The sequence below is a fragment of the Sinocyclocheilus rhinocerous genome, unplaced genomic scaffold (assembly GCF_001515625.1).
Source record: "Sinocyclocheilus rhinocerous isolate Xijiao unplaced genomic scaffold, SAMN03320098_v1.1 scaffold1322, whole genome shotgun sequence".
NCBI classification, from domain to species: Eukaryota; Metazoa; Chordata; class Actinopteri; order Cypriniformes; family Cyprinidae; genus Sinocyclocheilus; species Sinocyclocheilus rhinocerous.
Window position 1 is genome coordinate 191837 of NW_015657497.1, and position 23855 is coordinate 215691.

The 23855-nt window shown below is 39.4% G+C and overlaps 1 protein-coding gene across 2 annotated transcripts in view; it reads left to right on the plus strand.

Moving 5' to 3' along the window:
* LOC107721158 (GRAM domain-containing protein 4-like) overlaps positions 1-23855 on the plus strand; it is a 67772-nt gene that overhangs the window by 17902 nt on the left and 26015 nt on the right. For both annotated transcript variants that reach the window (XM_016529028.1, XM_016529029.1), the window contains exon 3: positions 1590-1698. In XM_016529028.1, coding sequence (XP_016384514.1) covers positions 1590-1698 — 109 coding nt within the window. The remainder of the gene's footprint in view (positions 1-1589; positions 1699-23855) is intronic.

Sequence of the window (23855 nt, forward strand, 5' to 3'; positions counted from 1 at the left end):
CGTGCATGTGTGTGTGTGTGTGTGTGTGTCAGAGAAGAGAGCATGCCTGCACTGTCAGTCGCATTGGCCTCTTAAAGAGAAACCTCTGCTTTTCTGCTGTCTCTCTCTGCTCTCTCTGCCTCTCTCCTAATCTCTCACTCACCTACTTTCTCTGTCTCTCTTTCTCATTGCGGTTCATCCGGTTCATCTTCTTGCGTTCTTTCAGCCTGCGTGTCTGTGTGTGTGTGTGTGTGTGCCCGTAAAACAAAAGGCTTAAAAAAAACATACAAAATGGTGTTTTATGAAATTCAAAACTTGCCAGTAGTTTTCTGTGAGGGGTAGGTTTAGGTGTAGGGTTGGTGTACAGTATAAAAACTAGGGATGTATCGGTATCGGGCCCGATACTGGTCTCCTGTACTCGTACTTGTACTCGTTAAAATGCCCCGATACCAAACGCCGATACCACACAGCATGTGATAAGCGCCATATTCAATAACTAATGTTAATGTTAATGAATGTAGTTAACTAATGTTAACAAATGGTTTAAGACATATCTGATTCCTAGCACTGGAACATGCCTGTTTTAACTGGAAATATCAAAATAGTTTTGAAAATTCTACAAATATAGTATTGTTTTTTTTGTCTAGTAGTAACTGGTAGATGTGGCAAATATTTTAGAATTATCAGTGACTTTTTTTGTTGAGACTTTTGGATGTTTCCTTGTCTGCTGCCTGATATGACAGCTCAAGATAGTCACTAGTGAAGGACGTGTGACTGGCTACATTATTATGTTATTATGTATGATGTTTTATGAGTTCCTGCGGCACCAGGGTGATTGGTCACATGACATTTATGGCGCACTTGATTGGCTCGTAAAAACCTGTAGCCCAGAACTAAGTGCCCATGACCAAATCCCTCTGAGTTTTAGCTACTTTGTTGCTTAAATGCTTCTTTTTTCGCTATGTTGTGCTCTACTGAATCTCTCTCATCCCCTTAATTTCACTCTATTTTTCTCCCTAATTTGCCATCACATTTTCCCATTTTCTATTTCCCCTACTGTTGCTTATGTGTTTATTTATGTGTCTCATCAGTTTGGATATAATCCTGCTGCAAATTGCATGAAGCAAGCATTTTACTGTCAGAGGTTTAATGCAGTGACACCAAACGTGCATGTGTGTGTGTGTGTGTGTGTGTGTCAGAGAAGAGAGCATGCCTGCACTGTCAGTCGCATTGGCCTCTTAAAGAGAAACCTCTGCTTTTCTGCTGTCTCTCTCTGCAGTGCCGCCCTCTCTCCTAATCTCTCACTCACCTACTTTCTCTGTCTCTCTTTCTCATTGCGGTTCATCTTTCTGCAGATCTTGCGTTCTTTCAGCCTGCGTGTCTGTGTGTGTGTGTGTGTGTGTGGCGGGATGGAGTCAGAGCAGGTTCATGTCGTGCTATCAGTGAGTCAGAATATTACAGTCTACGTTTGCCACTGAGACTGGCCTAAACTAAAACAGGAGGAAGACATCATAGAGAGGACTGGTATTCTGTAAGTCACATCTTGGAGAGGCTTGTGTGTGGTTTGTTTCAGGCTCATGCCTGTCAATAACACTGTGTGTTTTTTCTAGGCTGGTTTCGGGACTTTGTCTGTCATGCAAGACCTGAGGAGCGAATCGGAACGTCTCAATGAGGTCAAGGGTCATTTGGAAATTGCCTTACTGGAGAAACACTTCCTACGTGAGTACTGGAAAAATATCTGTGCATGTATTCTATGTATGATATATGGAGTATAAAGCTGAACAGAAGTTGGGATGCCCTTTATGTATGCACAGTGTTTCATTCATACCTACAGGTTATACAGTAGTAAGACTGGGCTCAGCATGGGTTGTATACCATAACAAAAATTTACCACGGTATGATATCATCCTTTTCAGTACCTGACCCAAATGACCGTGTGCTGCACTAATGTGAGTGAGAAGTTAGCACTGTAGCTTACTTCAACTGTTTATTTTAATTTGTATGATTTATGAAGCCTTTACTATATGACCATTATTCTTAAAAATACTTCTGGCCAGGGTCAGAAATTAACAAGGGCTTGTGGCAAACATGCAACTGGAAATTACAAAAAAATCAAAATAAATGCACTTGATAGTTAACATTTTGTGGGGAAAATGCCACCATACTGAATTCCTTAAGGTTGGTTTTATTATGTTTAATATATTTCATAATATTTTATTCTAGGGCTGTCTCTTTGAACAGAAGGATTTGTTCAGAATTTCATTTAATGAATTCAGTAGAGCTTTTGTCATAAATTGATGAGATTTTCATCTGTCATAAAAATGTCCCTGAAAATCAGTTCCAGAGGTCAAATATTTAATATAAACATTTTATTACATCAGTCTGAATTCTTATTGCATGAGCGACATTTAAAGCTGCTGTAAAATAGCCGATATATGCTCACCACTGATTGCACATGAGTTTTTAAGAAGACTGTGTCTTATGTTGCTTTTCTTTATTTTAAATAGTGCATTTCAGTTTAAATTCAGGGCTCAGTTATGATCCAACACTCTGGTTTGTTCTTGTATGTCTCTTCTTTGCGTTTTCATGTAGGCAAAGTATGTTAGTCTCCAGTTTTGTGAATGGCTGCAATACTTTTTTAACTCTTCTAGATATATGCTTCATTATACATCATGGTGTGTTGAAGGTTTACTGTGGTGACAAACTTTTAGCAGATAAATTGTAACCTCTGTATGACAGTGGGGCTGTGTTTATGTGGTCATTTTACCACATGGCTTGTTTACACCAAGAACACAGCTAAAAAAGTTGTGCCACATTTATTGGTGCAAACAAATTACAAATGTTACCTAATTTTGGACTGAATATCCTGATCACCCTGAGTATGTGGATGTGTGAGAGAAAAATAATTTTTGGTACTTGTATATGGGTGTTGTTGAATGTTTGCAATCTTTTTATGTGACGGAATGTTAGTACTAGGGATATGCCGGTATCAAATTTTCATGTTGCGATTAATTGCTAATGCTTTTATCACGGAATGCGGTATTATCACGATATTGAAATTTAGTTTTTTTTTTAAAGTGCTGTCATAATACAGTATAACAGGTTTAATAAAATTTTTCTTATAACAAAAATAACTGAACATTTAAATGCAATAAATACAGAAAAATTTATAAAATTAAAACTCTGGGGACAAAATGTTCTTCCTGCAGTTCCCATGAGAAAAACTGCTTCATAACGGAACTAAATAATGTCTTTATTAAAGGGATAATTCAGCCAAAAATTAAGCTTGTCAGTTGCTCTGACTTTGTTCTGGTGAAAAAATAGAAACTGAAGCTTTTTATGCTTAAAAAAAAAATATATAAAAGCAGCAAAAAATAAATAAATAAGTCATCCACACGACTCTGTATATCAAGCCTTCTGAAAACTTCATTGTGAAGAACAAACCAAATTTAAATTATTCACTGATACTCCTCCTGTCTAGTGAACTGCTGCTCACTAAATGAAATCAAAATCAAGATGATTCTGAAAACGTAATCTATTTTGTGAACTGGATCAACTGATTCACTGAAAATATCTGACTGAATGAATCATTCACAAGTGCATCACTTCTCTCATGAATAGCCGAAAAGAGCTTAGACTGATCTCAAAATTTTCAGTGAATAATGACTTAAATAACTTGTATGGCTTATGAAGACTCTAGTACGTGACTCTTATGGACTATTTCATTTATTGTACCTTTATGTCCTTTTGGAAGCATGAAAGTATAAGTGGAAGAAACATACTGATGTGTACCTTAAAATATATATATATATATACATATGTGTGTGTGTGTGCCTATGGAGAGTCCCCACAAGGATAGCTGACCAGACATGTGTGTGTGTGTGACATTTAAGGTAAAATACCGGCAGCTGTGTTTGCCAGTAATTTACCTTAAAAAAATATGGTAGCAATATTTTTTTAAAACATTCTTTTAAACATGTTTTGCAGACCTAAATTCACGTATTTCATTAACTGATATAATGTTAATATAACATCCTATTGAAGTATTAATATCGGTTTTGTACCATTGTAATACACTGATAACCACCAAAAACAGAAAGTCATGAGAAAGTCGTGATGAATCAAAGCTCATCACAAGTAGCTTTTCCACAAGCTGAGAAGGTAAATACTAATATATAGAAGGTGCACATTGTCATTCACACAAATACTAAACACCATCATGGTAACACACATGATATTGAAATCATGCAATAAACATTAATTTAACATTAGATACAAGATAAAACCCTAATGTACACAACTGATAAGAAAAAACTAAGAAACATGGTTATATCAATGAAAAAAAACATCAAATGTGAAGTGTCATGCAGGGAATTCTGGGAATGTCAATTGACGGTTTTTCACTATACATTATACAATGACTTGTTCTTTTTCACTTCCAAAAACTGTAATTTTAACATTAAAAAACTGTAATTTTAATTTAAAAAACTGTAATTTGTATTTTACATTTTATTTATATTTTTACTTAAATGTAATTACAGTTATTCACCTTATATAGTACGGAAACTTACTGTTAGCCAGTTAACAGGTTTTTACTGTATAATTTTACAGTCTTTTACTGTTAAAATCACAACCATTTTTACAGTGTAAGGGTATATACAATATAATTAGCTCAGTATAAAAACAATGGTAAATAGGCAGTCAGTCTATTCCCTGACAGGAAAACAATTAAATATGCGTGTGGGGGGAGTGATATGATCATTGTGTACATGACTGCAACATTAAACATCGGAATGACATATGAGCAGCAACTGAAGGTCATTAGTGAATGACACAGTCACAATCAAATGTTATATAAACCTAAGCGTGCCACTGTCAGCAGACTCCCACACACCCATACATGAGCTCTGCAGAGGAAGTGAGACAGCACACACAAGCTAGAGGAAAATGAATGGGGAGAGAGATATAAAATATGAAGCAGGAAAGGGATTACGGAGTGAAGCTGCTGGAGCATCGGGATAAGCAGTGTTATAGTCATGTCTGTGAGCTCTGATGTGTTTCCTTCCAGAGATGTAGCACATATATGTGAATGGGAGAAATGTTAACGCTAGAAATTACAACGCTGTAGTATTACCTCACTTAAAAGAGCCAACCGCTGTTTAGATCAAATTTAGAGTTTGTTTTCTCTTGAACACACATGAGATTAGCCTGACCAGATCATAGTTTTTGTGTGATTTGTGCCAAAGCTATAAGAGCTGTATTTGCTTGACTAGGGAACTTGACTAGGGAATGCATTCCCTGGGAACTCGAACCATGACTTTGGCATTGCCCTTCTGGACTGCTTGAGCTACAGGATGTAATAATATACCTGATAATGACAATAGATTTTCTGAAGAAAGACTTGGCATGATGTGTCTTAAGCCATCATTTTTTTGATTGAACCCAAGTTTGCATTGAATTGAACATGAATAAGATTTGAGCGCTGCGGAGGCCAAGCTTTTCTTAAATATTTGACTGTTCATCACACAAAGCTATCGCCTCTTGAAATGTAGAATCCTATGGCCTGCTTTTACAATGCTTTTATTGTGCTTTTCTGTCATTTCTGGACTTTGATAGTGCAAATCACTTTTTTTTATTTGGAAATTCTTCTATTATGTTTCATGGACAAGAAAATAATGGGTTTCCTTTCCTCTTGTCCTTCTCCTCCTGTTCATTCAACTAAGTACATTTATATTTTACATTGATGCATCTGACTATCCAAAGTGACTTGCATTACATTGAACCCATCTTGCTGTTGCTAGCATCATGATCTATCAGTTAGGCTCAATATATTATCGATGGGGGTGTGTGTGGAACAGATGCTGAGTTTGACACTCTGCTGACATCAATTCCCACCTATGACAGAGAGTCTATTTTAAGTGTGTGTGTTTATCCCGTGTGTTGCCGTCTTATGGCTCTGACCCATTTAACACTGCATTACCAGACATCGCAGAGTAGTTGTGCTGATATCACAGACATTTCCTGTTACACTTTTGTCTTCATCTTTCTAGACCTTAGATATATACACAATACATTTAAGTTTAAATATGCATTGTTTAACTAAATAGTTGATAATGATAATTGTGAATTTCCTTTTTCCTTTTTATTTATTTTATTTTATGTATTTATTTATTTATTTTTGGAGGGGGATTATGGCTTTGATAAGTGACCTACAAAAAGGTTTACATTACAGTTTAAATATGCATTGTTTAACTAAATAGTTGATAATGATAATTGTGAATTTCCTTTTTCCTTTTTATTTTTATTTATTTTATTTTATGTATCTATTTATTTATTTTTGGAGGGGGATTATGGCTTTGATAAGTGACCTACAAAAAGGTTTACATTACATTTTGAATATTATATTCAATGTGTTGTCAGACTTTTGAACCTCACTTTATATATAATGGTTTTCTGATGTGATTTATAGACATGATTGATTCATGGCAGCATGTGTGTGTCTGTTGCAGTGTCATAATTCTATGTCCGTTAGGGTTAAGTAATGAGATTAAGAGACGAAAAGTTAATCGCCTTCTCTCTGGCAGCACACACCGAAAACACACAAAACCCACACATGAAAATACTGATTCAACCATATAAATTGGACATATTTCAGTTTAAGCTGTATTATGTGAAAATGGACTACATTTAAGCTAAATGCTAAGTTTCAGAGTTGAAATGTTTATCAGAACTGCACATTGTTTTGTGCATGGAAGCTCAATTGTCTGGGACACAAGGAAAAACCAAAGATTTATCTGAGGCCTGGGTTTTGAAAACTACTCTTCACAATATCCATAACATATGACTGGGAATAAGTGTTACATAACAGTTCCTAATGAATACACATCAGAGCTGAGGATTCCTTTTCCTGCATTATTTACTCTCAATCTCCCAGCCTTAACAGCAGACTGCTCTAAATGAGCTATTCTCTTTACTATTATTTATATCCCATGTTTTCTGTCTCGTATTTCCCTTTCCTCCCTCCACACACTAGACATCATGTTTTGTTAGGTTTCCAGAAAGAAACTAGAACAGGCGATAAAAATCATTTATAGTTTTTGCCAAAATTGTTTAATGCGTAGTTTAAAACGATCACAAACAAATTTTGTTTTACATAAAATAAGACCAACCAAATATCAGTAGAATTTGTTTTGTTTTGTACGACCCATGTATTATCATCTTGTCAATTTTGTAGTGTGCATGAATTTCACTGTAGAGTGTAACAGTGCCCACCCCCTTTTTCAGCAGGGTTGGTTCCAGAAGTTTTTGTTTTTTTTTCGTTATTTGAACCATAGGGATTTTTAAAAAGTCTTTGTTAAAAGCCATGTACCAAGCCAACCAGCCACGAGGTTAATCATAACATTACAAACTTCAATTTGAAGCAAAAAAAAATATTAGAAAATTGTACAAAAATAAAAAGATACAAGACAGACATCACAGCTTTTTTGAGCGAAAGGACTGCGATCCCATGAAGCATTATATATATATACATAATTTGTTTTGCATTATTTGTGCTGCAGACATTGTTGATGAGAAGTGTACAATTACTTTTCTAAGCAGTCAGACTCACGGTTTTCAACTTGCATTAATCATAACATTACAAACTTCAGTTTGAAGCAAAAAAAAATATTAGAAAATTGTACAAAAATAAAAAGATACAAAACAGACATCACAGCTTTTTTGAGCGAAAGGACTGCGATCCCATGAAGCATTATATATATATATACATTATTTGTTTTGCATTATTTGTGCTGCAGACATTGTTGATGAGAAGTGTACAATTACTTTTCTAAGCAGTCAGACTCACGGTTTTCAACTTGCAGACAATAAAATGGACTAAACTGAAAGAGGGACCGAAGTCACATGTAGGTTTCAGAATATGAATAATCCCCAGCAACCACTCAGAACCTCCTAGTAACCACATAACAATGCACTAGCAACATTTTAGAACACCTTAACAACCACATTCCAAAACCTGTCAATAGCCTACTGTGTTAGTATAGTCGTGGGGGCTAGTTTTGTATGGGCAAACACCTCTCACATTTCTTTAGAAATGTAAAAAATGTAATGTAAAATAAAGCATCATTGGTTGCTTGTCAGATTTGTCTCTTCATTGTGGCCTTGACTTATAATTAGTATGACAGTAGTGCCGCTGGCAGGAACTGTGACAGCCTGTAAAATACCAGCTGAAGAGTGGGACAGAATTAGGCCAGTGAGTGGGCCAACATTGATCCAGAGCTCTTTACACAGAAGAGAATAAAATAGCAGAAGGAGAAAACGAGGATGTTAAAAGAGAGTAATATATGAAAATGACTTTCATTATACCTCTAAAAACTCTAGTCTTGGTAATTTGCCCCCCTGGAAGAGCCCCACACATTATAATGATAAATGCCAGCAGAAGCCTGGTGGTTCAGATGGTCTCATCCTGCTGGGGTTTGATGCTATATACAGAAACATCGTGCCAATGTAATTTCCCTCAGTACTCCTCCAAATCTGTTCCTCCTAAACTCTGAGAGACTGTCTCTTATTTACTACACCCACACCCTCTCCTCCACTTTCTCTTCCTTTCAGGCAGGTTACTATGCGACAGCGGCATTCAGTTAGGGGTTTATTGTTGCTCTGAAAGGCTGCCGCTGACTCAGAGAGAGAAAGCTTATGTTTCCTCTCAGATGAACGAGAGGTTCACTGCTGTGAAAGGCAGCACACATCACAGTACAACAATAAGCCAACCATGTCTCAACCCAAGACTCGCAAAACCAAGAACAGTGTCTCAAAGATCTCACCATGAATAATTAAAGATGATGGCAGAATAGTTCATTTGATAATTTATTATAGTTTACTAGAATATTGTTGCTTTGGCATTAAGAATTTAACTTAATAACGATCTCCTCAACTTTAAAAATGTATAATGTCTCAATAACAATTTCTAAAACAAAGTCTTCAAGTGACCCAGACTCAAAACAATGCCAAACTCCTAAAAGACCTAAACTAATACCTAATACTCCCTACAGCCCCTAAAGGCCCAGAGCCACTTCAATACCAGAACTCCTCAGACTAAGACCAATTTGAGACTCCAAAAGACTCAAACTATTACCAAAACTCCCTAAAGACCTAGACTAATACCAGATTATCTATGGCCCAAACCAATACCAGGCCCCTCAAGTCCCAGAGCCACTCCAGTACCAGACCCCCTAAGACTAAGCCTATTTCAGACTCCCAAAGACTGTAAAGGCCACTAAAATCCAGACTAATATCAGACCCCCTAAGATCCAGATGAATACCAGGCTTCCCTAAAGCCCAGTCCCACAACAATAACAGGCCCTCCCTGTAAGACTCAGACAATGACAAATCAATATCAGTTTGCCTAAGACCAAGGCCAATACTGGACCTCCAAACACCAGCCTCAGACCAATACCACACCCCATTAGACTAAGTCCCAAACTAATACCAAACACCCCAAGAGCCAGGCAAAGAGAAGACCCCTAAATGCAAAGACCCAACACCAAAATTCAAACCCAAAAATTCAAGACCTGTTGATCCAACCCCAATAATATAAAAGAGAGAAAATGCTGATGTTTAAAACACATGGAGACTTTGTACGGTGGCTCAATTGCCCTTCTGATCTCAGATCCAGACCAAAAAAAAAAAAAGTGATGGTCTTTAGATCATCATAGATGGACCAAGACCACAATATTTGAGCTTTGTTTAATAAAATAATGGAGCACAAAAATAAAGCAATGGTCAAACAATGCTATCTGATAGCTTTTGGTAATATCAAAGTAGAAAAATGATGATTGATATGGTTATTGGTGCTTGGTTAAAGTAATTGGAACTGGATCTTCTGCCTCTGAGGTACAGTTGTTAAACAATATCAAAGTTAAACTGATACTCTTAGATATTTTTATAAATGTTCAAAGAAACCTGAACCTTTATTCCTAATGGTGCAACACTGAGCATGCAAATCATGATTGGAAAAAATTCAAATGGATCCATTTTTAACAACAGCCTGGTTAACATTACTTAACCTGAGTCATGCAAATGTCAAGACTGAATTACATGACCATGTTGAGTTTGATAACGTCACTGTATAGTCTTTGTGTTAGCACATGGCTCTATTTCAAACAACTTGCTGCTCAGTGTTGTGAAAAAGACCTTACAGAATGTGAGCAAAGTGCCAGAATGGCCAGTGGCTTTCTCTGGTGAATAGAGCTTTTGTTTCACCTCAATCAGCAAGGAACAATAGTTTTCCTCTAGGTGCGTAATCCACCCGCAGGTTTTAGATGCAGTCTGCTGAGCTGCATTTTATGATTGTTGTCATAAGAGTTGTGGTAGGCAGTAGTGGATGCACACCTACATAATCTATTGGATGCCAGCTTCTTGATCCTACAGTACATTTCCTGCCATTTGGACTAGTTCACAGCAAGCAAAACTGGCCACAAGTATTTGGTGCACCAAGATGCAAAGACAAACCTCAAGGAGCCTTTTGTTTGTGGATTTAGAAAATCACTGGGTGCTTGATAACTGAAAGCTACTTTACTTCGATTGGACATCAGGTCTTAATGCATGGAGGCCTTTTCTCTCAGATATGGAGTTCTTCTGCAATGGAATCAAAGATGACCTCAAAGGCAACCTAACCCTAAGTGAGCAAGTGACCGAATTTTCATTTTTGGATGTACTGTTGCTGCTTTAAGTTTTCAAATCTGTATTACTAATTCTTTATCTGGAGTGGTATTTAGCTTCCATTGCTTTTTAAAGGTTTAGTATTTAGGATAATTGATGTACTTGTCCTGTGGCATCTGCACATTTTAACACACTGGCTGAGAGTTTGATGGTGTGTTGTGACAACACTAAAAGAGGTCATGCCCAAAGCTATAGTCCCATGATGCAATGAAGTGTGACAGTATGACCAGAACTGCAAACCAGGTCACTGGTCAATGCTAATTACACAAGCAGAGACCGAATGAGGGAGGAATTGATAACATTAGTAGAACATTTGTTCTGAGCTAACAGGGAGTATGTTAGCTGTTAGCTTTGTTAACTGTTTTGTTAGTATTTCTCCAGGGCGGTCATTCATCTCTGCTGTGCTCTTAATAGGTTTACATGAATTGTTGCCATGCTTAGTAAGAGTACATGTAAGCTTCCCTTACCAAAAATAAGTATACTTCAAGTTTATTTTATTAAGTATACTTAAGTAAAGTTCAATTATATTTTTAAGTATACTTTATGTAGTAGGTATACAAATATCAGTGTACTAGTAGTATTCTTGTAAGTGTATTATTTCAATGCATTCTTTTTTTATAAACACTTGAATGTGGGTAAGTTTCATGAATAAAAAAACAAATAAATAAATAAACAACATTTTGAACAAAAAGCTGAAAAAAGACTATGAATTGGATTCAGAATGATAATCCAAACGTAGATGAAGTCAGTCAACACCCCAAAGCTTGACAGTCATTACCTCTTCGTGGGTCTACAATTTATTCCATAACGTTACACAGTTTTGATGCTGTTTTACGTCTGATGATTGTGTTAGATTACATGTGGAAGCATCTGTTGTTTCGGTTTCTTCTTCACTTGTTTTTTGGATATTCTGTAAAGAAGATGTGTAATAGCGCCCTCTGGTCTGATAACAATGAAAACATGGATTCCCGAAGCGCGAAGTATTAGCTCAAATTTGTTTAGACTTTTTCTAAGTATAAGTCAAGTATACTTAAATGTCATTTTAAGTATATTTCTGAGAAGTATATAAAGCACATTTCTGAAAAGTACATCAAAAGTAGACTGAAAGTATACTTTCCTATTTTTTAGTTTAAAAGAAGTATACTAATAGCACACTTGAATAAACTTCTTTTTCGTAAGAGTTCTTAAGACCAGCAACCTACAGTACAAGTGACCGCTTGTGAACTTTGCTTCAGGTTGTTTCACTGGGAGGTCTTTGATGGCATGCCCACAGTCATTTATTCAAACTATTATGACATCATCAATTTGAGTAGTTGCTGTCTTTACATGTCAGCCAAAACAGTGTTTTTCCTGTCTAAGTGGGCGTTTCTTTACCGGAATAAGCTTTAAATCATACTTTATGCTGAGAGATGGGATGGGACTCAAAAACAGGCCAGGACCTACTCAACACATCATTTCTTTTTTTTATCTGTTATTAATATAATTATGTAACTCATCCAATTCATTGCAAGTGTGAAAAGAGAGCCCACCCAAAGGCTATTCTCATTGGCTGTGATTTGTGGTAGATTTTGTCGAGTCTTGTTGCCATATTGTGTTGCGTCACAATAGAGAGAAAAAAAAAGAGTTATGTTGGTCAAGAAATAAGAGACTTGGACTAAAATCAAAAAGCCGTATGTTTGAATCCCATAACAAAAGACTATTTATCCAAAACAGAAATAACTGGATGGATTTTATTTGCATTTGTTTCAGAAATATACTGATTTTATTAACTAAACCTGAGCAGTACATGGATATTAATATAACATCCCTCGTCCACTATGTTTTGGTTTGCCTAGACAGCAGCAGAAGTGAGATGGGAAGGTTGGCTGCAGGGAGAGATAAATAGCTCACAGAGCTGCTTAGAAAAAGTTACTTGTAAGGAAACAATTTCAATTAAAATGGTGAGCAGAACTAAGATTAGGCACAATCCTGTATCGCCTATGTCAGGATCCGCCACTGGGATATAAATGGGTTGGCCTTAGAATGTCGCAATTTTTTTCCCCTTTAAGTCTTTGTGTAATTGCTTTTATATTTAAATGTTTGAGAACAACATAGACACTGTCAGTGGAGCTCTCAGAGTAATTTTCAATGTCTTTGTGTTGTTCTACCAATACTCATAATGTTCCAGTGTGAAACCATTAGCAGAGGAAGTCAGTGAGGTTTTATTCAGGGACAGATGGATGGGGATGGATACATAAAATGACCTCACAGCCTCACACAGTTAGGCCGGTTTGAGTGTGTGTAACAACTCTGAGAGCTCCTGAATCTTTTATAAGGTCTGAACAGGTGGACATGAAATTAGCTTGTGTGTATTTGTGCTATTAATTTATCATTGTGCTCTGACTCGGAATTTGAGGTACACATACACAGTTTGTCATTTCCCTTTATTCTGGGTAAATATTGTTTGTTTATTGTATATTTTAAGATGCTGCAAATTATTATTAATTATTAATTATAAACTAGCCTTAGAAGACAAACATGTACAGTACTTCTTAGCTATAAAAACAAATCTGTTTTTTTATTCAGTGCAATTTAAGTGCACTGCTTCCAGATTTTGCTAAGAGATAATAATGGAAATTATGATATTAAAGAGAGGATACTGTGTGCACATTAATGTGTATGCACTTGACACTTTGTACTAAATAAACGCAATGCTATAAGATTCCAGCGACAAGCACTTTGTTTCCCTTTTCATTTATTTTCAAGATCTGTGGTAAATTAGCCAATGAAGCTTTCATTATGGCTTATAGTCATGCATAATGATATTTTAATTAAGATTATACCTTTTAACACTATAGAAAGCACATAATCAGTACCTGAGATTATCATCTTTTGACACACAGTTTATCTTGTCCAGATGCAAAGCTGCAGAAATGTTTCTAATATATAATTTCCTGTCGCTTGTCACATATTGTTGTCATGGCTGTCTAGGACAAAAACTCTGATTAAATTTGACAGATACCTTTTATCGTGTTTTGCACCATTTGCATCTGGTTAGGACATGGTATTATGATGTTTACATTAATGCAAATTCATAAAATTCATATTGAATGAGTAAACAGCAAAATGACTGCATTTACTAATGCAATATGTTTTATGACTAATGTTAACTTCTATTAAAATAATAATTAAAAGATGTGCCAGTTATCATGAAGTTCAGTTTTCCTTGGCCTAGTTTTATAAAGTCATGTCACATTTTATATGAGTGCACAGACAGTGTAGTTGTTATCTTAAAGGGGTCATATAATGCGATTTTAATTTTTCCTTTCTCTTTGGAGTGTTACAAGCACTTGGTGCATAAAGAAGATCTGTAAAGTTGCAAATACTAAAGTCTCAAATCCAAAGAGATATTCTTTATAAAAGTTGAGTCAACCACGCCTACCTAAAACGGCTCGTTCTAACATGCCCCCACATGTTTACGTCACGATGTGGGAAGATTTGCATAACACCCCACCCAAATGTTCACGCAAAGAAAGAAGGCGTAACTTTGACTCTCGCTGTAGTATTGTTGTTGCCGTGTGTGTTCGTTGTGAAAGCGAAACTACTTTGTTTGGTCTTCCAAAAGAGGACGATATCCGCTTCGTCATGCCTGGAGCTGATCCGTGCTGGTTGCTGAGGAAATACAATGGTAAGGGGCGTAACATTTCCGTCACACGCTTGAGGTATTCGGCCAATTGCAACTCACTGGATAGCTGGCCAATTTTAGCAACATCATATGACCCCTTTAAATTAACAGATAAAATATGTGATGCGCTTATGTGTTAAGAAGTTCACAGAACAGTGCATCCTGGGAATTGACCCCTTCATGCTGTTTGCTCTTTTAGAAAAATCTGTGAGCATATTATGTTTTTGAACATGTACCATAGAAATACAAGGGTATTCAATGAAGTATGATAATCATTCAGTATCATGGTATATATTTAAGGGTTAGTTCAATCAAAAATGAAAATGTTGTCATCATTTACTCATCTTCATGTTGTTCTAAACCCATAAGTCTTTTGTTATTCTTTGGAACACACATAAAGATAGTTTTTAAGAAACCTGAGAGATTTCTGTCCATCCATAAGGTCATAAAGGCTCCAAAAATGTCATTAAAACAAACCATGTGACTCTAATGTTTTTATTCAGATTTTGGGTGCGAAAACAAAACAAAAATTCTTAATTCTCAAAATATCTTCACTTTTGCGTAGCTCTCTAATGCACGTTCAGCTTAATGCATGCCTGTTTTTGGAGTCATAAATCTCTCTCAGGTTTTATTAAAAATGTCTTCATTTGTGTTCTGAAAATTAATGAAAGTCTTATCGGTTTGGAACGATGTGAGAGTGAATAAATGATGACACAATTTTAATTTTTGGGTGAACTAACCCTGTAAGTTATTACCACGATATCATTACTGTACCACGGTACAGTCACAGCCACTTTTTGTAAGGGCTGTTGTAAACATAGATGAAAAATGTATATATTCTGTCAACTTTCAAGCTATCCATAATGTATAAAAACAATAAATGTTTAGTTTAATCTCCTCTGACTAAAATGCAATGTGTATTCATGAAATACATCAGAAAGAATGGCTCATATCTCTGTTTATCTGTCTGGTGTTTGTGTGGTCATTCTGAAATTGCTTTGTTGTGCAGGATGGGGAACTATCAGCACTTCAGTAGATCGCTTCACTTCGGTTATTGGTGCCTGATGGCGACTACTTCTGTCTGTGGGGGTGATGTGAATCTACTGACATAGAGAGAGATTGTGAGGCACAGTTTGAAGGGCTATTATTACGGATAGAGTAAAAGAGTGATGGGAGAGGGAGAACCAAAAAAGATACAGAGACAGAGTGGCATATATATTTCATGACCTTCCCAGAATTCTTACCATGACTGGCTTCATATTGCTTATCATTTCCATTATAAGAAACTGTTGCTAATTTATACTCTGTGGTATAATTAAACAATAAGTAACTAGAGGCCTTTCTATATTGTTAATACAGTCAAATTTAAAGGCTGCTGTTGAAGAGCATTTCAATTGTAAATTTTGATTTTTAAAACTAATTCTTTTAGGATGCTGTCTAAGGTTGCTGCTGAGTACTTATGTAAACTGTATACAGATGGCAGCTCACTAGTTTTTTAAACACTGGCGTGTGACTATATGCCAACATTTTGGTCCATGTTAGACAAGGATATGCTGTGACCCAGCTATTACCCCTGTTAAACGTTGCACTAAACTTCCTGTTACGCACAATAGGCTGGTACATTTGACACTCTCATCGAGAGACCGATCTCTTTCGCTGTGCATGCTGGTGTCCTCTTGGGTCCAGGAAGGGAGCGTGGAGGGACTCCCGCAGCGATGTGAGCCGCCGGACCTGCAGTCTGGATTGATGCCGCTGATGGGCCAGGATGCCGGGCCACTATTCGCCTCAAGTGCTGTGGGCCAGGGAAGAAGAGCCACTGGGATGAAGCCGCCGCCCCTCATGCCCCGGCCCAGAGAGACAGAAGCGTGTTTAGCCGACGGACCCCGCCCCTTACCTGGACCCCTCCTATCTGAACACTGCCCTTTTTTCATGATTCTCCAGCACAACGAGGACACCAGATCCCCCATTTATTTTGGACACTCGTTACCCTTGGATTCTTTATTCCCTGTTTTGGACATTTTATGTTTTATTTCTGTTATGTAAAAGCCTCTCTGAGGCCTGACACCACACCCACTGTGTCTGTCATTTGCTCTTCCCGCCACACATCATAAAACATCAAGTGCTGCTTGAAAGATTGTGAACCCTTTAGAATTTTCTATTAAGGTCTGGAATTTGATTTGCCCATTCCAAAACAAGAACTTTGTTTCTCTTTAACCATTCTTTGGTAGAACGACTTGTGTGCTTGGGTTGTCTTGCTGCATGAATGTGGGGCAGTCGTGGCCTAATGGTTAGGCAGTTGGACTTGTAACCTGAAGGTTGCAGGTTCGCGTCTCAGGTCCGGCAGGAATTGTCGGTGGGGGGAGTGAATAACCTGCGCTCTCTTCCACCTTCAATACCACGACTGAGGTGCCCTTGAGCAAGGCACCGAACCCCGAACTGCTCCCCGGGCGCAGCAGAAATGTGTTCACTACTGTGTGAGTGCACTTGGATGAGTTAAATGCAGAGCACAAATTCCGAGTATGGGTCACCATACTTGGTTTCTTGTGCTGGAATGCAATGTGTTCTTTTCTCTAAACATCGAGCTTCCATTTAAACTAAAATTTTTGTTCTCATCTGTCCATTAAACCTTTCTCCAATAGCCCTCTGGCTTGTCCACATGATCTTTTAGAAGGTACCCTAGGTTCTCTTTGCAACCTCATGGACTATTACTTGTCTTGCTTTTAGAGAGATCTTTGTTGGTCGACCACTCCTGGGGAGGGTAACAGTGGTTCCCATTCAGTCAGTCACTTTTTACGTTATGTCGATACTGATGTATGGGGTTTCCCTTGGGAGCCCTAATCACCTGTTTACTACTCGGGTAGTAAAAGGCCAATGGACATTGGAGAATGGAATTTGCATGCCCAACCACTCCCCCGTACACATGGATATATAAGAGGGCGGCATGCATCCACTCATTCAGCTTCGGAGCTGTACGTTTGCTGCTTTATGTGCTTCTTATTTTCTCCAATCACCTGCGGGAAATTCTCTTCACTGGACATTTCTGTTTACGGCGCATTCAGTGGTTTCGCCGGAAATAACACAGTTAGTTGCTGTGATTCCCTCCCTGTGATTCCCCCCTTCGGCATAAAAGAGCAGTTTCCCCTATGACGGCCATGATTGTTGTCTAACGTGTCTGGGCCGAAAGCATGCTGAGACTTCATTTGCGGATGGTTCATGCCCTCATTGTGAGTGCATGTTCATGGATGAGGACTCTGCTGAACTTCCTCGTTCTGGGAGGACTGCAAAGTCAGAGTCTGACTCTGAAATGTCTGCTATGTTTCCCGGGCAGCTGAGAATATTGAACTTGAACGAAAGCCTCCGCACAACCCAGAGCATTCTCGGCTGAATGATTGGTTCCTGGGCACGGGGTGCAACTCGCCGCCGCAACCTGTCTCAGTGCCATTTTTCCCGGTGTTGCATGAGGAGGTCACAAAGTCATGGAGGGCACCTTTCTCTCCCTGAAGCCACCTCCTCCCTCACTACCCTAGATGGTGGGGCTGCCAAGGGTTATGTGGAAATCCCCGAGGCAGAGCGTGCAATTGTGGTGCACTTATGCCTGCAGGAGGCTGTCACCTGGAGGGATCGTTTGTGTCTCCCGTCCAAGGCCTGTAAGCTGATGCTGGACAGGCAGCCTCTGCCTTGCATGCGATGGCCATCCTGCAAGTCCATCAGGCCAAAGCACTAAAGGAGCTGCACGAGGGTAGTTCCGAGCCGGGGTTGATGCAGGAATTGCGCAAGGTGACCGACTTCGCTCTATGGGTGACTAAGGTGACAGTGCGGGCCCTCCGCCGGATGATGGCCACCTTGGTGGTCCAGCAGTGACATCTCTGGACCAAACTTGCTGAGATGAGGGATGCTGACAAGGCTTGCGTTCTTGACACCCCCATCTCACAGGCTGGCCTTTTCGGTGGCACTGGAGAGTACTTTGCCCAGCAGTTCTCGACAGTCCAGAAGCAGACCGAGGTCATCAAGCACATCTTGCCCCGGTGTGATACTGCTGCCACCACAGGCTGGCCTCCAGTCTGCTCGTTGTCAAGGGCGTCCCCCTGCAGCATCTACATCTGCCCCGGTGCAGGCTGCCATGATACCTCAGCCACAACTTCGAGCCACGAGGAAGGTGACACAGCCCATGCCCCAGGCAGCCTCTAAGCCCACCAAACAGACAGCGAAGTGGCCCTGACATTCACCAAGGTCGCAGAGGGTGCCCTTGCCCCGTTAAGGGAAGTGGGCATCCGTATCCTCAACTATTTAATTCTAGCTCACTCTCAAGATTTGGGTGAACACAGGGACCTGGTGCTCCGGCACCTCAGCCAGTTGGGGCTTTAGTTCAACTGGGAGAAGAACAAGCTCTCCCCCATGCAGAGCATCTCTTTTCTCGGTATGGAGTTGGACTCTGTCAACATGAAAGATTGGCTCACAAATGGGCGTGCCCAGTCAGTGCTGAACTGCCTGAACTAGTTCAGGGGAAAAACAGCGGTTCCACTGAAACAGTTTCAGAAGTTCCTGGGGCATATGGTATCCGACTGCGACGAATCAGACGCAGTTCAAGTCGCCGAGCACCTTTCATATCCCAGGGGAGCTCAATCGTGCAGCCGACATGCTCTCACAACAGCTTACACTCCCGGCAGAATTGAGACTCCACCCCCAGGTGGTCCAGCTGATAAGGAGTCGATTTGGGGACACTCAGGTAGACCTGTTTGCCTCCCATTCCTAGCTTTTTTATTCCCTGACTGAGGGGACCCTTGGCACGGATGCGCTGGCACACAGCGCAAATATGCATTTCCCCCAGTGAGCCTCCTTGCACAGACCCTGTGCAAGATCAGGGAAGACGAGGAGCAGGTCTTGATGGTTGCGCCCTATTGGCCCACCCGGACCTGGTTTTCGGATCTGGTGCACCTCGCGACAGCCCCTCCCTTGCGAAACCCCCTGAAGAAGGACCTTCTTTCTCAGGGGCAGGGCACAATTTGGCACCCATGTCCAGATCTATGGAACCTCCACGTCTGGCTCCTGGACGGGACGAAGAAGACTTGAGTGGTCTGTCACAGGCAGTGATAGCCACTATCACTCAGGCCAGAGCTCCCTCTACTTAGCAGGCTTATGCCCTGACGTGGAGTCTGTTCGCTGACTGGTGTGCTTCTTGTCGAGAAGACCCCCGGAGATGCCCGATCAGTGTTGTGCTTTACTTTCTACAAGAGAGGTTGGAGTGGAGGCTGTCCCCCTCCACCTTGAAAGTGTATGTGGTGGCTGTTGCAGCACAGGTCCGCGGGAAAGCACGACCTGGTCATCAGGTTCCTGAGAGGCACGAGGAGGTTAAATACCTTTAAATACCTTTGCAAGGTTTTACAACCTCCGTGTTGAGCCAGTGTCTTCCCGTGTGTTGAGTACTCACAGGTAAATGGTGGGAAGACTGGCCTCGGTGTCTCGCTTGCAGCGCCATTCCCCTTCAACAGGGGGTGTGAGCGCCATCTCATCTCTCCAGGTATATTCCTCATCTGACAAACCCTGGATTGAGCATCCTCCAAGCACCCTCCAGCTGTCAGGCTCGGTGGAGGACCCTGACGCCAGGCTCAGTACTTGCTTTGTATGCCCTTTCGGTCAGCCTCTGTACTGAGCTTGGTGCCCCACATGTAGAATTACTTCTGTCTAGTCTCTGCTTTGGTAGTAGTTCCTCCCCTTTTTAGGCAGGACCTACCGCCAATAGCAACTTGAAAAAAATTGTTTTTGTGTCCAGACGGGAGAATTTAGCAGAGCTTCGCAAGCTTCAGACAGATGATAAAGGCCTGCCCTCACCTGTGCCACATGTCGTTATTGGCCTGGGGCTACAAACCCATTGGCCAAAAGTTGCAGTCCAGAAACATCCTGAGCACAGCAAAACAAGAAGAAAATACAGACACAGGGCAATGTCTCTGTTGAGACACACCAACACACGCTTCTAGTGTATCATAAATTATGATAGAGAGGGATAATATGAGTCTATCCTTTATTTATTTATTTATTTTGGAAAATTCTGCATAGTGCACCTTTAAATAAATCACTATTGCAATAAAAATGCTATTACAACTATTGCCCATAGGATGACACTGTACTAGTCAAACCCTTGCACTTCAGCTGAAGCTGCTGGGTGTAAAGTGTATTTCTATATTGTACAGTTTGTTTTCCCAATGTTCAGTTACTTAGGACATTTTAGGTGATGTTGTGAAATGACTAACTGTGATATGTCTTTCTAACACATAATTTCAGCACTCCTGTCAACATATAGCCTATTGGAGTTCATAACAGACTGATGACAGACAAATGAATGATTCAGCCTTCGAATAAGAAAACAAAGGGCAAAAATATATGATCTTTCTGTCTGAACAGACCGATTCTTTTTGATGCATGAAGATCAATGAGATTTGCATACAGAATGTTGATTCTGGAGCAGATGTACTGATTGCTGTTATATCATAATCAGTCTTTTCTCAGCGTGGCATGTCTGTAATGATGGACACAGATCCAAAGATGTTGGTTGCAGTTGAATAGACACATTGTGTAATTTGGTCATCAGCAAGAAGGTTCCAAATAATCCTTTGGCAAGAGAGCTCAGCAAGAATTTTTTGCATGAACAATTTTATTCTTATGTCTCAATTTTCTGACTATCACAATGCTAGGGTGTTGTGGGAGGTTTTCAGAGTGTTGCGATGCTAGCATTGCTAAGATGTTGTCAGTGGTTGTTGGCACATTCTATGCCGTTAATAGGGTGTTCTGAGTGGTTGCCAGGACGTTGTGGTTGCTAAGATGTTCTAAGTGGCTGTTAGCATGTTGCAGTGCAGTTGCTAATCTATTCTGAGTAGTTGTTAACACCTTTCTATGCAGTTGCTAATGTGTTCAAGGCAATTGTTAGCATCTTGCTATGCAGTAAGGTGTTCTAGGTAGTTGTTAGCATTTTGCTGTGTAGTTGCTAAGGTGTTCTGGGCAGTTGTTAGCATCTTGCTATGCAGTTGCTAAGGTATTCTAAGTAGTTGTTAGCATATTGCTATGCAGTAAGGTGTTCTAAGTGGTTATTTGCATCTTGCTATGCAGTTGCTAAGGTGTTGTAAGTAGTTGTTAACATTTTGTTATGCAGTTACTGCATTGGTCTGAGTAGTTCTGACCTCTTAAAAAAAAGCCCAATGTATACATCAGTTTTAATGTGTACACTAGGGTATGCATGCGGTGTGCAACATAAATTTAATCATTAGCATAGTATGTACATAAACTGTACACACCCAGACATATTTTTCTATATTTGCTCAGCTTGTACATGTGCCTTAACTTTTTTTGCACTAATTAGTTTATCCACAATGCGGCAACACTGGCCCAGACCGATGTTTCACAGTCGATAAAGAAACAAAAAAGATGGAACAACAATAAACTACTTTTGACCACAACATATTTAGTTTAAACAAAGACTAGAATACCCAAGACGTGTCACTCGTATAGTTTTAAATGGGGAAAAATACAACGCTCAATATGGCCGCTCCATTGAAGGAAGCCTCGCTTTCTGAGTAAATGAGCCAATTGCTAATCTGTAAAATTATTGCGTCACTTCAGCTGCCGTTAGAAGTCCCGTTTGCTATAGAAACAGTCAGCATTCTGAGTTGCACGCTTAGGACTGCGCATAAGCACTGGCTGGTCTAGATTGAATAATACGCTTTTTTAACGTTATTTGAGCAAAAGAAACAACATTTATGAGACAGTTGTTGTCATATTTCATTGGTGATTTCAAATATGAAATTTAATTGTAAGCTTGGCAAACAATTTTGGAGAATTTGATGTTTACCCATTCAAAGAGATAGGAGCTGCACTTGTATGAGCACCCGAGAGGCATTTCAGAGATGGCCACCGAGTGAAATGATTTGTCTTAAAGGGACTTTGGTTTAAATGAGTATAAATAATTTTTTTTAATTGCTCATAACTTCTAATAGCACAGACACCAGACAATAATGAAACTTTCTAGTGTGCATAGTCACCTGTGTTAGCGCTTGCTATATATTAAGTATATTTTGAAAGGCTACATAATTCCTATGTAGGCACACTGTTCTATGTTCGCATCGATGTTCTATGTTCGCATCAAAAGTGAACGATACTTTTTTAGTGATTCTTAACCATTGTATCATCAACAAGGTGAAAACTGCTGGTCAGATTGTTTAGAAAAGTAATTGTACACGATTTGAGATAGTGTTCACATATGCAGAACAAACATTACGTGCCACAGTTCAACACTAAGTTTTCTGTAACTCAATAGTAATAGTGATGCTTATGTTATCTAACACCACTAACAAGGGTTGGGTGCTATCTTAGCAACCCTCTACATTGCGAGTAAATCACTCGCATATGCGACTAAATCTTCACTCTGGCGACTAAATGATGTCTAATATTAGCCAATGGCTAATAAATTCTCAGATTTTACTCGCCATTGTGTGAGTTGGAGGCCAAGTATAAGTTTAGCAGCTGTTTTTCAGTTCATCTGAATGGATGCACAGCGCACCTGTATTTAACGTAATATTACCGTAAATTCTAGTGTGAAGGCGCATACCTTGCCGTCACTTTGACTCACACACACGCAGAGAGAGAGAGAGAGAGAGAGGATTGACGGGCTACTATTCAATTGCCAAGGTGTCCGTAGAGGGTTGCTTAGGATCCCAGGCCTTTTTTAATCTAGTTAGAATCTATATTTAGGCAGCCCAGGCTTGTGAAAATCTAAATGCTGTTAATAGAAACATTGCTATAGATTAATTGACTGACTGCTTAGTGATGTTCCTCTGTACAATTGAAAGCGTTCATTTCATCTGAAACCATCTATCAGACAGAAGCACTTCCACTAATGGCATCACTCTGAACTCAGGGTTCAGGTACTAGAGAACGCTGATGGTCATTCAGACCTTATTCTCCTTTATGACGCTCTGTATGAGAGAAGCTCATATTAGCACTCAAATATTTATAACGCTTAGCTGGGAACAAATACCGTGTAGAGAACATAGCTGCAGGCTCACAGCGGTGCATTAGACTACTGAAAATTTCCAAACAGATGAGTGGAGAGATACTGAGAAAAGCAATGTCAAATTGCCCCCTATGTGAAGCTGAAGCATTTTGTATCACCCAGAAGGAGTTTATTTTGTAGTAATGGCTGAATGAGTGCGAATAATCCGGTTTATAACAAATGTACTTACTAAATATCAAAAGTAAATGAATGGACATTACATATTGATTTGAGCCCTTTTATCACACGAGATATCAAAAGAGAGTGTGAAGTGATACAAGAGACATCAAAGTGGCACATTGTAGGCAATCGGCTTCCAGGGTGAATGGGCAAAAATATATATATATTAGTGATGCGCGGATGAGCTAAAACGTCACCCGAATCCGCAGCTTCAAATAAATTATCCACCCGCCAACCGCCCGCACCTGTATTTTTGTCTGATTTAGATAACCG